Raw genomic sequence first — 13,497 nt, forward strand, 5'->3', positions numbered from 1 at the left:
TAAGTATGTCCCTCAATCTCACCTCACATCTAATTTCAATCATCGCCTTCATTAGCACCTATTTTGCTTTTACCCCCTCTTCTCTTATGAATCAATTGTCAATGTTGATAGCTATTGAAATGATTACTCACATTTGAATGAACGTGATAGAGTTAAGTAAATGTATGGCTAATAATACGAATATGGATATACAGTCACCCTGCTTTTAATTCGGTCATTAGGCCTCACATCATATGAAGAGACTCAAAGGCACAAAAATCTATTGAACCTTCTCAAATGTCACATTTATCGTATCCTCTTAAAAGGAGAACATTTCTTTGGCCAAAGAGATACTTTAACTCTACACTTTCGTCGGTATCAAAATTTCTTTTTGAAGTTCTTAGCCTCATGGCTCTGTCAGCTTTTTTCGTGGTTAATTGAATATCATACAATATTTGAGAACATGTCAAAGAAACATACGGCTATATATGGCTGATACGAGCGTTAATTGTTTTTCACCCATATGTCGATGAACATTGTCACTATTACCACTCCGTAGCCACGGCCCACAATGACAATGGACGGGCGGGGCTGGAATAAAATAAAGTATGCGGGCCAAAATGCGGGGTATCCGGGCCATGCGGAGTTTAAGGTTCGGGTAATGACGTCAACTTCTCTAGTGGGGGAAATACCGTATTTCCCCTATGATAGTTGTGAGAGGATTAACAAACTACAAGGGGTCTTTAGGGGTAATGTGCTTCATTTGTTTCCATCGGTTCTTGCTTTCATAATCATATTATCTTTTTTGTAGACGGTTACCATTCGGTTGCTTACTCTTCTCTGCGCGCTAAGCCACCCATTCAAGGGTAGTTACTTGAAGCTAGCCTAAAGGCCTAGGTTTCATATATCCTCAATCAGCTTCCATATATTCTCAATTTCTTCAATTTCAAACCCAGGCACAGCATCATATATAACATCCACCACCGTTGTCAAACTCGAAAACATGGCAAATCAGTCCTCCGTGCCCACTGCCCGATCTCTCTGGCAAGATGTGGGAAAGGATACTCTCACCCTCATAAAGCGCCCTATTCCAGTGCCCAAACCAAATTCCGAGGAGCACCTTATACGCGTCCACGCAACCGCTTTGTGCGCCAGAGAGCTGCTTTGGCCCAAATTATTCCCAGTACCCGGAAAGACGGAGATTATTCCTGGTTACGATCTTGCTGGAACAGTCGTAATTGCACCAGAGTCTTCCCCCTTTGAAGTTGGGGATCAAGTGTACGCTCGCACCAATTACGAGCGACCGGGTTGTGCCCGCGATTATACCATTGCGGTGACCTCGGAGATTGCGCACCGGCCAACCAATCTATCCTGGGCCGAGTCAGCAACAATCCCATTGTCCGCATTGACCGCTTGGCAAGCATTGTTTATTCAGGGCGGGCTAGGTGGGCCTGAAAATGCAGCAAATAAATATAAGAGGGTCTTCATTACCGCTGCATCTGGCGGAGTTGGATTGTGGGTTGTCCAGCTCGCCAGGATTGCAGGGCTTCGTGTCTCTGCATCGTGTGGAAGTGAGAATGTAGAATTCGTCCGTGGCCTGGGGGCGGATGAAGTGGTTGATTACAGAACGACAACATTGACTAATTGGGCTGCTGTTGACGACAAGAGAAAGGCTGACTTGGTAATTGATTGCTTCGGCAATGAGACGTTGAAGGACGCCTGGGGATGTGTGAAAGATGGGGGTACGCTAATCAGCATCGTGCAATCACCCGAGGAGAAGAAACCAGCTAATTGCACGGCGAAAAACGTCAGGAATTTCTTCTTTATTATGGAACCGAACGGGACACAGCTTGCTAAAATTACGGATTTGGTATTGCAAGGGAAGTGCCATGGAGTCCTCGATAGTACATTTGAGCTTGAGGAGTTCGAAAAGGCATTCGCTAAGGTTGGTACTAGACAAGCGAAGGGTAAAGTTGTTTTAAGTGTACATGAGTGAAACGATTTCACTTGGTTTGTGATTCAGTCTCTTCCAGTGGTTAGTTTCAGAGTTTAATGATTTCCTTTTCATGACCAGAAACCCCAAGAAACACACGGAAAAAATTATTAGTTAACAGATGCACGAGATTAATTGGAATTTTCTATGAATTTTGAATTTTCAGACTTCCTTGATACTTCCTAGGTATAGTGAGTCAGATAAACTACTCACCTGAAGAACCTAGTGACATACAACCAGAGGGTGTTGGGGCAAGGGGAATAGCGGCACACTATATCAATTTCAAGCAAAACCTGATACATACGACTATAGGGAGTGGAAAGAATGGCTCCCCGTCCGCTCCGCCGCGCTTAAATCCCTCGCTGGCTAGTTAGCAGTTGGTTGACTTACCACCGTATCCAGCGAATACTGGCAATTGTATGGTTTTAGGACCCCTCTCCAACTTTCTTTCTTTTTCTCCCCTGGTGCCGTCTTCCATCATATCAAGCCGCCTGTAAATACAGTATCTTCCTATTCCGCCTGACATTGACGGAAACAATATGAAGATGATACATCCATACTATGAATGCCAGTCCTTACAACCTGACACAGACAAACCATCGCGAGGTTGAGACATACAAGGAATTCGGATGGCCAACAGCTGCCATATTAGATATTTGAAGGGGGAAACTCGAACATGAATACCAACACCTTAAATAATACGTAGGACGCCTGCTATGAGAATACAGAGCAGGAGACTTCTCCTTGTCGAGATGAGAATGGTGGTAATTCCCCTCTAACGATATATATATATATATATATATATATATATGTACGTTGTCAGACTTCAGTTGAAGAGTGATGGATTTAAGGTTTAGCTAAAGTTAAGCTTATTAATTTAGCTTGGTCGGGTAAGAGGCATTCCACTGGATAACCTTCCCGAGGCCCCGAGAACCCAACATCCCGAGATCCCGAACCGGGAGATGCCGGACTGCGTAGCAGCAGTAGTGAATGAATTTGCAGATGACTAGCTATGGAGAATTGCAATCGATAAAGACATTTCTTAGACTATCCATACCAAGGCAGAAACTACAGCAATCAGGTTTTCCAAAGTTATATCAAAAATCAAAGCATGTTACCCTCAGGTTCTGGAAACACTAAATCTCGATATTCCTCATCAACCTGAACAAGGATCGTATGGCCATCCCTTTCCATCTTTTCCGTCTCGATCACGAAAGTTGCCAGTATCGTCGCGGGCTCGGTTGCGCTCACATTCGCGCTAATCTTATGGTGGCAGCCAGGCTTCTCCAACCATGTGCCTCCTTGCTGGACGGTGTACATGGGGTCATCATTCATTTTATTATGCAGGGTGCCTTGAAGCAAGTATGCGGAAACGGAGGCACCGCCGTGTCGGTGCGGGGGGGAAGCGCCATTAGGAGGGAATTTCACCAGCACGCCAATGATTGACATCCCGGGGCAATTAACAAGTTTGTGATGGTAAAGTGGTTGAACGGTGGGGAGGGGCCGGCTGTTTGAATCACTGTGTTAACGGTGGAAGCTCGTCATTGGAGCAACGGAGATGTGGGGGAAATGAAAAATGGGAACTAAAGAAGGCTTTTTCTCACGTTCTGTCGTAGGTTGGTTCTGCTGCGGCCATTGTGGTAGGTATTCGATTTATGATCACTTAATTCTTCCTCGATGGAATTTTGTAGATGGGTGAGTTAGATGATTGTAGTTTTCTCAAAGGCAGTCTATCCCATTATATAGATATCCAAACCCAACAGCGGAAAACGTCATAGTTTCTCCCAAGTATGTACAGCTTTACCTCAGCGCGCATTCCCGGACATACCCGGGCGCACACCCGGTTATATTTTGGAGACCAGAAATGGAAAGTCCTCAGTAGTTAACTATATCAATCCTCTCCGGAGTTCCTCGTATATAAGCATTAACTATAATATATTCCACGCCTGCAATATCCTGGATACCTGAAGACAGGGGAACGGAGGACGTCATTTCTCGCCTGACAGTCGTTGAAATAGACCCTTCTGTCACGTGTTTTATTTTCCACCATAGTTAAAGAGTCGTCTCGTAGTTAGCAACCTTTGCAATCGATCAAACTTGCCATTCGGTCATGAAATTAATATCCGGGATAATTAATTACATTATAACTGCACGAAAATTGTAAAGTGAGAAGGAAAATGACTGCCATTTTAAACCATTCTATGATATCCTTCTCAAATTAATATAACTTTTATTTTGTTTTTTGACTTAAAGGGGGAAGAAAAAACCCAATACTTAGTTATGTTCCTAATATGTATTTAGAGGGTCCTTTCAATCATCTCAATGTTATATTCCTCCTTAAGAGCCTTTATCAGAGGGGCGCATATGTCCATGCTCATCGGTGCCAAGATGCCCTGAGGAGTTGTATCATTAGCTCCTCTGAACGCAATCGCGGAAAAATGATAGGAGAAAACAGTTTCGTAATGAACATGAAAATAAATGGTAAAGGGATAGGAAATCCACATACCTTCTCGCTGATAGTCCCATCAAGAACCTGTTTAACAGCAACACCACAAGGAATACCCACCAATCTCGCCATGGACGAATAGCCATTGGGGTCACCGTAGTCGCACAAAGTGCTAGTCCTTGTCTCTTTGGACCCGTCTTTGTTCTCAATCTCAAATTTGTGCTGAAGCATAACCATATCACGCTCTCCGGGCCCGTACTGCATCTTCGCCTCAAGGGTAGCACACAAAGTATCCAGGGGATTGCCGCGAGGGATAATCTTCTCGTCAGAGAAAATCCCGATCCAGCGGAGACCAGCCAAGATGCGGTATTTCTCTTCAGTAGTGGGGAACTTAGTGCGAGAAGAGATGGCCCATTCAAGATCCCTTTCGCTTGAGGAAGTGGCAGCTAGGATTTTCTGCGTAGCTTCTTTCCAAGGAATGGGAGAGTTGAGGAAATCTTTCGCTTCGTCCCTAAGAAAACCCATGTCGACAAGAGTGCGGATCATCTCGGGGAAGCCCTGGTATCTAAGCGTGCCGCGGATGACGGTTTGGGCTTCTGGGATATTATAGCGTTCCTTGTAGACTGTTGAGTCTCTGTTTGGGTATGCGACGAAAGCGAAGCCGGGATAGATATAGTATGGCTTAGCGGTTCCCATGAGCTCAGATCCGGAGACAGACACCATCTTGCTGTCTTTGTAGAATTTCGCATCATTTCGAAGGGCGAGGAGGACACCGCGGCTAGACCAGGAGAACTTGTAGCCAAGTGGATTGTCAGAGCATTCTGGGGCGGGCAATCCACCACAGTAGGAGAGGAAGGAGGTGATCTTTCCTCCAGCGGCGTGAACCTAGAAATAATGAATATATGTTGGAAAAGCTTAACATAACTAGCTACGCAATTAGGAAAAATAGTGTGTAAAATTACCTCAGAAATGGTTTTGACAGCGTAAAGATGATCAATGCCCTAAAATACCAAGAATGCATATCAGTAAACCTCACTGCGATCTGCTATTTCACTAGCGATCTTAAACTCGGCGCAACTCACAGGATCAAGACCAATCTCATTCATGACTGTGATACCAGCCTCCTTGGCCTCCTTCTCCAATTCCATCATGGCAGGTGACACATAAGAGGTGGTGACGACATTCTTCTTGGTGCGTATGGCGCCCTTGATGACAGTGGCATGATGGGTGTAAGGAATAAGGGAAACGACAAGGTCGACCTTGGACAGTTCAGCATCGAGAGCAGCATTGTTTGTAACATCGAGGGAGATGGCTTTCGTATTCTTGATGCCCTCGGAAAGCTTCTTGGCGCTCTCAAGCGTGCGGCAGGCTGTTATTGCATACGATCAGCTGAGGACGTCCCTTATCTAGCAAATATAGCATTCTCCTTGCCTTTTATTTCGAGAATATGTCCATTCGACAACCCTCCAACCTTATGATGACAGGGGAATCTATGACGTACCAACCGTGACCTCTACACCCGCATTGCTCAAAACCTCAACCGTCGGTTTCGTGACTGTTCAAACGGCAGAGAAGAAGGGAAAGAATTTATCAACAAATGAGTCCGAGACAAATAACGGAGTCTTTGTATTTAGAACACCAAGACCCTCTTCCCGCAATATTCAAAACTCCAGAATAGGTAAAACGAACCGAAACCACTTCCTAACCTATATAATGGCGACAAACAGTCACGTTCAGCTAACAATATTCAATTATGTTGTTACATTTGCCGGAAATGAAATAGATAATAAACGCCGGATAGTGAAGAGCGACTGGGTGGGGTTCAAAATATCTTTTGGGTTAGGTACTTACAGCAGCACCTTGCGACCTTCAATTGGCTGCAGCATCATGAGAAAACTTTGGCTGTGAATAGGGAAGCTCAGATTATAGATTTAATGGCTTTGATATTGCAGCCAGATAAATTGATCGAAAGAAATGACAGTTTTGCTCCTGATGAGAATGAAACCCTTTGCAAGCGACGTGCTTAGTCATCATTTCTCCGATCTCGGCCCGAGTTCGTGATATCACATGACGACGCCCGCCTTCCCGATCACGTGCATTCTCTATCCAGTTTAGATGTTTGGGCTAGCTGAAGGAGTTCAATAAACACAACAAAGTTATATGAGTATCCGCTAACATGGACAGCCCGGACGATCGAATGTAGGGGAAACTGCTGTTATTTTTTGGAGAGAAGAGTTAGAGTTAAATGAATGACTTAGGGAAAGGACAGAATAGGGTATATTGGTCTATTTGTAGGTAGATGTTGGAAAACAAGACAATGTGCAGTGAGCAATTCCAAATCTCCATCCATGCAATAAGAATAGACCTGAATGGGAAAGACTGAGAACAAAAAGGGGAAAGAGTAAATGAAGCTTCTGATAAGTATGAAAACAGACGCAGTTACAAGAATCATAAGACCAAAGAACTCCGTATTTGCTAGTACAATAGTGGCTGACAAGCAAGACAATACGAGAATAAATGAAAAAAAAAAAAAAAAAAAAAAAAAAAATTGCTATGCTTCTCCCATCCCTGTGGGTAATGAAAACCAAACTATTATATATCCTTGAACTTGCCATTTTGTATGAGTGTTGACGGAGGGTCCGAATTCACACCATTGGTGACTTCGTCATGCAAGCCGTAGTCGTCCTCATCACCGTTCCCCAGCTCCCCATGTCGACTACACTGCTTGCGTATCCGCCATTGCCACTCCCACAACACTGGCAAGAACGTCCAGAGGTCAAAGTTTGGCCAGAGAGTGTCCAGGAACACGATCTCCGTGCCCTGGTGGCATTGCCACAGCATGAAATCGCTCAGTCGCTCCACACCAGATGTCCGGATGAGGAGATCCAGAGCCGGGCAACCAGCGGTAAGCATGTGGTCCGTAATTGTTTGAGAAGTGATGGTCTCTGGTGAGAGGAAGATCAGCTGGTCGCTGTTTGGTGGGTAGCTAGTGTAGCCTTCTGGAATTGTGGGGATTTTTCCTGCGTCTTGGCGGGTGGTTGTTGCTGAGGAATATGATGAAGGGTGTTCAGAAGGGGGATCGGCGCTGGAACTTCTCCCCTCTCGTTTACCACGAGGTTGTAAGAGGGTAGAATCTGTATCGATTCCATTGGGCATGCCCCCTTCTCTTTGTATGCTTTCTTTAATATGGGTTTCGGAAAAGGCACGCCGTGACCTATTCGACCGTGGTAATTGCGTCCGATCGAGAGGAGTACTGTACTCGATAACGGTGTCCCGGATTGCCGTTGTTATCTCGTCTCTCGATGTGTAAGGGAAACAAATATTCAGGATAGCGTCCCCATTTCGACTAGTCAGCTCAACCGCCTTATCAATAGCCTCTAACACCTCTGGTTTGAGTAGGTCTCTGCGTCCCAGAACACGCACACTCGCGCCGTAGCGATCCAGCAGATCTCCATGTTGAGACAGCTGGGCCAGTTTCACTCTTGCCATATCCATCAGCGCATCGACTTCGTATTTCGATCTCTTGAAATTCTCAATACTGAAGGCATATACCGTCACCACCCTAACGCCAGCTTTGTAGCACACTTCTAGTATCTAAACACGCATTCATTGTGGTTAGCATCATGTCATTTAAAGAAGACAATCCCCCCATAAACAACTACCACAAAAAAATAAATAAATAAATAAATAAACAAAAATAAAAGGGGTGGGGGGATTCCCAGAGCACCAACCTTTGCTAATGCCTCAAACCCCAAATTGTGACCCTCAAGCTTCTCTATCCGATGATGCCTAGCAAACCGTCTATTGCCATCCATAACAAACGCCACATGTTGCGGAACCGGGCCTTCTCTGAGAGCACCAATCATCAGCTCCCGGAGATGTGACAGAGCCCACTCAATTGGAGGAGAGGAGAGAACCCATCTCCGCATTTTCGAAAGATGCATCGACGAGGAGGCCATTGTGTGCCGTAATAGGTAGTGAGATTTTCTGGGCGAAAGAAGTCTCTTCTTCCTGTCGGTCTACAACAGGATAGATGGCTGCAAGAGAGCCGCACGGGTAGTTGAACGGGGAAGCAGGTGGCAGACGAAACCGATGGGCTTGTGTAAGGAGGGAAAGATTCGTTGAGGGCAAGGGGAAACAGTGAGGATCAGTCCGACGATTAGCGATGGGGACAGGGCGGAACGAGGTCGAAAGAGTCTGGTTTTAAAGGAGCAGGCGGGCTCGTGGCGGTGTTCCTGTCTTTACCTCTCTAATCCCTTTTCTCACTGGTTGACTACGTGCAAGTTGGACGATGTGATATATTTATGCAAAGCTCAGTGAAGCTGCCCCCCTGGTTCTATCTCCCAAACACCCGTAGCAGGAAAACAATCCCCAAAAGAACCCCAAGATCCTAACGATTAGGACAAAGAGAGACTTTTATCTCCCCTTAAAATCCCAAAGATGAAAAAGTAAAATGATCCCGAGAACGCGGGGGAGGAACATCAACCAGTCATGAAGTTGGTCAACATGGGACGGGACAGGAGCTGAAGGAAAAACACAGAGTGATGTTGCGAGTCCAAAATTAAATTAGACAAGTTAAAGAACGATACAGAGACGAAAATATCACTTTTTGCCACCAGTATTATCGTGAAGTTGAAGGGGAGATATCTATATCACATTTATTCTCAAGGTTGTTTGTTGTCCTTTACAGAATTAAAGGTTACATAAATATTATATCGCATCATGATCTTTTTTTGTTTCCTTGATTAATTTTTCTGGACATGGTGTTCATTTACGGCTGTGATCCTGAGCTGAGGCTGAGCTAACACCAACCAACCAACCAAAATCCAGCATCAACCCCAGCAATTTTCAGCGCGGTTTGAGCCATGCCGAGCGTGGAGACTGGAGAGTGCCGGGTGGCTTACACTGATCCCATCATTTCTTTCGCATCTTAGTAGCCCTGTGGGTAACTAGATGCGGGCATTATTTGCCTGTTGGCTTTAACGGGATATTACTAGTTTTTGACAAAGAATGAAGATCGGGGACGGAGTAGCGGACGGATTTCTCCACGTAACCGTTAAGGCCGATCGAATTAAGCTCATTTATCTTTTTTTGGTTGTTTGTTACTCTCGTCACCAGTGGAGAAACTCGGGTGGGAAGAACGCGTACGAAAAACTTGAGCTGCAGAAATAAACCAGGGGGTTTTGGGGGGGGTTTTGTACTTTGCGGTGCAAGGAAAACAATGCATTGTTATTATTATTATTATTATTATCATCGCTATTTTGGAAGTTATGTGTTTTCAATATAAACAGAGGAAATGCAAATAAACAGAACTATACATCGATTTTATTGACCAGGAATGATGGCAATAAAATGGCATGAAACCTCATGATCATAATGGTGGTGACGACGATGATGGCCCGAAGCTTCTTAACCCATGCGCTTCCTCACCTCATTCCTCACTTCTTATAATTAAGAACACCACAACGCCCACGCCCGACTGACTCTCTGAGAAAGAAAGTTAGAATTTGGATACGATGAATATGCTATCCAAGGAGCCAAGCTGCTGAGCAAACACTTCCATCGGTAGCCAACCTCATCCTCAGCAATGAAAGGTTCCAGGCATTTCAACAGCCATCCGCATATATTATGTGTTTATCGCTCGTCCCATATCTGACATGGTTTAGTTTTCATCCACCCATATTCAATGATTTGGCAAGGAACGGGAGTGCAAGGGTAGGGGGACATACCAATACATAACTTCCCTCCGCTGAGCTTCCGACACCTATTCAAATACCCACACACGCAATTGACATCACAAATCCTTCTTTGCCTCCTCACCCAGCGAAGATTCAGATCCAACAGAGCTCGTCATCTCCCACCCGAAATCCTCGCTCTGTTTCCTCCTCAGCTGACCGCGTTCCTTCATTGCCCCACGAATCCGCTTACTAACCTCTTCAAAACTCTCCTTGGAATTCAACGTACTGAACGCTTTCAACGGCATACTTCCGGACCCAGTTAAGCCGCCACTCGAACTACTCCGACTCCGACTCCGACTGGGCGGGCGCGTAGAGAAAAACCCGATCTTGCTGATATCGTGGAACGATTCGTTGGGTGGTAGGTGGTTTGGCACAAATGACTCTCTTCTGGATGTAAGTGTCGAGGAGTCTGGCTCGTCCGCCGCAAATCCAAGATAATTTTCTCTATATACTGTGGATGGTTCATTTGTGAATAGGTTTTCTTTAAATGGATCCGCGATGACCCTGTCAGAGTCGAAGTCGGGAAACATCTCCGGCCCAAGCGTGTTGATTAGCTCCGTTACTTCGTGTGAGAGCTTGACTCGCCGCTTCCGGAGCTTAACGAGGGTGTTCGCAGATGTGGGGTTTAGGGATAGAACGAGCGGGCGTAGGGATTTCAGGATATCCATTCCTATCTCACCAGTTCGCAATGCTGCATAGGTAATCGAGGGGAATAGCCAGCATCCAAATATTACCACTAGCCAGAGGGGGACCCATTCGGGAACGTACCCCTGGACACGATTTCGATAGGTCCAGTATGTGAGAATAACGGTGTAGAATGTATAGAGAAGAGGTGCAAAAGCTAATGCGACTAGTAGTTTCCACGTAGCCATGACATCGCGACCCTGGATTTTGACGCTAGACGCAGCCAATGCCTCCTTCGATTTTCTTATCGAAATCATCTTGGTAGCTACGAACACAGGCGCGAAAAGAACAAGGCCTGGCAACGTTCCTATGGCCATGATACTGATCTTTCCAAGGCGATATATCAGGGTCGAAACCACCTTGACGATGGAAAACTTGGCATACTCTATCTGATGGTCGCGGATACCCAGCAGCCGCAGCTGCCTGTTATAATCCATAACGGACTTTTTCAATTTTACAATTCTAGGATCGTCCTTGTATTGAGCATATCCCTTCACCATGCGACGGTTTAGCTCTACAACCATTGGGAGCGGAAGTTTCTTTCCCTTTGGGTTGTATAACCGCCTTGCTGCGTGGATTAACTGCAGACATGTTAGTAAAATTGCTTATCTTTTCACATGGACAAGGGGAATGCAAACGAACCATAAGTGTTTCATAATCGGGTCCAACTACCGTCACGGCGACCAGGGCCTGATAGATAGTGTCCAATAACCTGCCCACAGCTTCGCGTCGTTTACCAGCTTTGTACATCTGGACAAGTTCCGGTGGCACTTCAATTGGGTTTCCGAATTCCACCACTGCCCGAGAGCGGAACTTATGGGCATGGAAGTAGTTCATGCCACAGGGTACAATTTTTACGTCGCAGTCGGGGTTTTCCGCTAGGGCACCCAATGCCATCAATGCAACGCCAGCTACAGATATCTATCAGCTCTGATTCGGATAAAATCAACTTCCAGGGATCTACGAGTACCATACCTTTCAAAGGAAGTAAATTAGGTCTATCATGGCTACCACCTTCAGGAAATATGCCAATACAACCCCCAGAATTGAGAGTCTGAAATACCGCCTTATACACATGCGTCTGATCGACATGTGGAGCAACTTTAAATTTGGACCCAGTGAACCCTGAGAGGTCCTGATCTGCAACACTTCCAGTAAATTTCAAGTCATCAGATATATCTGTGTGCCCAGTGAGCTGATAGAGAGCGTCCTTGTGCATGAAAGGCTTCTTCAAAATGATTTCCTCCGGTCCATGAATCTCCCCAATATCAGTGGAATGGGCCTGGCCATTTATTGGCGGTAGAGAGATTGTGCCTCCAATTTCGAAATCCGGACCATCAAAATTTGTGCCAATGCCCCTCAAGAGCGTAGGGTTACTGACAGGGTCTGGGAGATATATGGTTCCCTGAACCGGTTTCAAGTTATCCATAGCTCTGGACACGGGCAATGCGCCAGCGGCTTTTGCCAACAGCCCGACGAATCTCCGCTGGAATGATTTTTCGGCGATAAGAAATGCTATTCGACGGTTGAGTTCTCTCCGTGCAACGAGCATCAAAATTAAGGAGTCCACAAACTATATATGGATTGATAAATGCGATGTTCGTTAGCAAAGTTCATAGCCATATAACTCAGATAGATAAAAATTTGCTATAATGTAGAACGTACTTGATTGGCATGTGGGGCAGCCACAAGGATTATTGGTCCCCGTTTAGGAACCTTCCATGAACCCCGCGGGTGAACTTCTCTGAAGAATAGATCGATAAGAACAGCTAAGGACCATAGCAATAAGTCGTAGAGCCATCCGATTTGGTGGCTAAGGGGCTTGTGAGCCATCTTTCACCGGGGTTTATCCTTCTCGCAGTCTCCAGCAGTTTAAAATAAAAATAATCGATATAAAAAATAAAATTTCCTTGCAATATCGCGCTTGCTATAAATGCTTGACTTTATATAAAGTGGGTGTAGGTTGACCGAGGATATCGAAATCGTGGGGGAGAGGAGGTGGGCGGGGAACAGGGTGAGGTGGAATGTTTGATGGCGGCAGCCAAATGGGACAATCGGAAAATATGGGTATTGGATGGGAATACCCTTAAAACCCGCAATCCAGAAATCAAGCAAATGCGATTCGGTTTAGCACTTTTAGGAGTGTATCGGTATAATAAACCCAGGGGGGGACGGGGGGGGGAAGGGGGTGCGCCTTCAAGCTAGCATAACTCTTGCGCGGACTAAATAGGCTCCCATCGAGCGCAGTCAGCAGCGAGTTGCGGGAGTCAGGAATGGGTATGATAAGGATGGAAGATATCAATTCTCGTCATCCTGGAACAACCTGGAGAGCGTCAGTTATTCTTCGTTGGGGATGGCGAGAAGATATATGGCGGCAGTTGTGGCCAATCCGGAGATTGTGTGAGTGAAATCAAAGATCCGAGATTGTCAACGAAGATAAAAATATTTAAACCCACTCAAACCATCAATCAATCCACGAACTCCCTAGGCAGGTAACTAAGAAAACTAAACTAGGAAGACAACAGGTTTTTACTGCATTTTCTTGCATTATGTTTCTTTTCTTTCTTTCCTTTTAAAATATCATCATCATCGGAGCGGTTGTACCTATGTTTTAGTTTTAAAACTAATAATGACCACAGACGTGGTATGGTAAATAT

At 45.4% G+C, this 13,497-nt stretch overlaps 5 protein-coding genes across 5 annotated transcripts; 1 reads left to right on the forward strand and 4 right to left on the reverse strand.

The window, feature by feature from the left end:
* Positions 1-982: 982 nt before the first annotated feature.
* PAAG_02691 (alcohol dehydrogenase zinc-binding domain-containing protein) lies at positions 983-1,975 on the forward strand (the record flags this gene model as incomplete). Its single annotated transcript, XM_002795169.2, has 1 exon — positions 983-1,975. The coding sequence occupies one exon, from the start codon at positions 983-985 to the stop codon at positions 1,973-1,975; it is 993 nt and encodes a 330-aa protein (XP_002795215.1).
* Positions 1,976-3,076: 1,101 nt separating this feature from the next.
* Positions 3,077-3,608, reverse strand: PAAG_02692 (cupin domain-containing protein; the record flags this gene model as incomplete). The annotated part of the gene is made up of 2 exons (XM_002795170.1): positions 3,077-3,479; positions 3,577-3,608. The coding sequence occupies 2 exons, from the start codon at positions 3,606-3,608 to the stop codon at positions 3,077-3,079; spliced, it is 435 nt and encodes a 144-aa protein (XP_002795216.1).
* A 661-nt stretch (positions 3,609-4,269) lies between these two features.
* On the reverse strand, positions 4,270-6,304 carry PAAG_02693 (saccharopine dehydrogenase; the record flags this gene model as incomplete). The annotated part of the gene is made up of 7 exons (XM_002795171.2): positions 4,270-4,365; positions 4,479-5,303; positions 5,381-5,419; positions 5,501-5,787; positions 5,920-5,973; positions 6,108-6,124; positions 6,270-6,304. 7 exons carry the CDS (start codon positions 6,302-6,304, stop codon positions 4,270-4,272), a joined length of 1,353 nt encoding a protein of 450 aa, XP_002795217.1.
* Positions 6,305-7,010: 706 nt separating this feature from the next.
* Positions 7,011-8,377, reverse strand: PAAG_02694 (hypothetical protein; the record flags this gene model as incomplete). The annotated part of the gene is made up of 2 exons (XM_002795172.2): positions 7,011-8,012; positions 8,150-8,377. The coding sequence occupies 2 exons, from the start codon at positions 8,375-8,377 to the stop codon at positions 7,011-7,013; spliced, it is 1,230 nt and encodes a 409-aa protein (XP_002795218.2).
* Positions 8,378-10,212: 1,835 nt separating this feature from the next.
* Positions 10,213-12,673, reverse strand: PAAG_02695 (glycerol-3-phosphate O-acyltransferase; the record flags this gene model as incomplete). Its single annotated transcript, XM_002795173.1, has 4 exons — positions 10,213-11,421; positions 11,483-11,751; positions 11,816-12,413; positions 12,506-12,673. 4 exons carry the CDS (start codon positions 12,671-12,673, stop codon positions 10,213-10,215), a joined length of 2,244 nt encoding a protein of 747 aa, XP_002795219.1.
* Between the last annotated feature and the right edge of the window lie 824 nt (positions 12,674-13,497).

This window comes from Paracoccidioides lutzii (assembly GCF_000150705.2).
Source record: "Paracoccidioides lutzii Pb01 unplaced genomic scaffold supercont2.6, whole genome shotgun sequence".
NCBI lineage: Eukaryota > Fungi > Ascomycota > Eurotiomycetes > Onygenales > Ajellomycetaceae > Paracoccidioides > Paracoccidioides lutzii.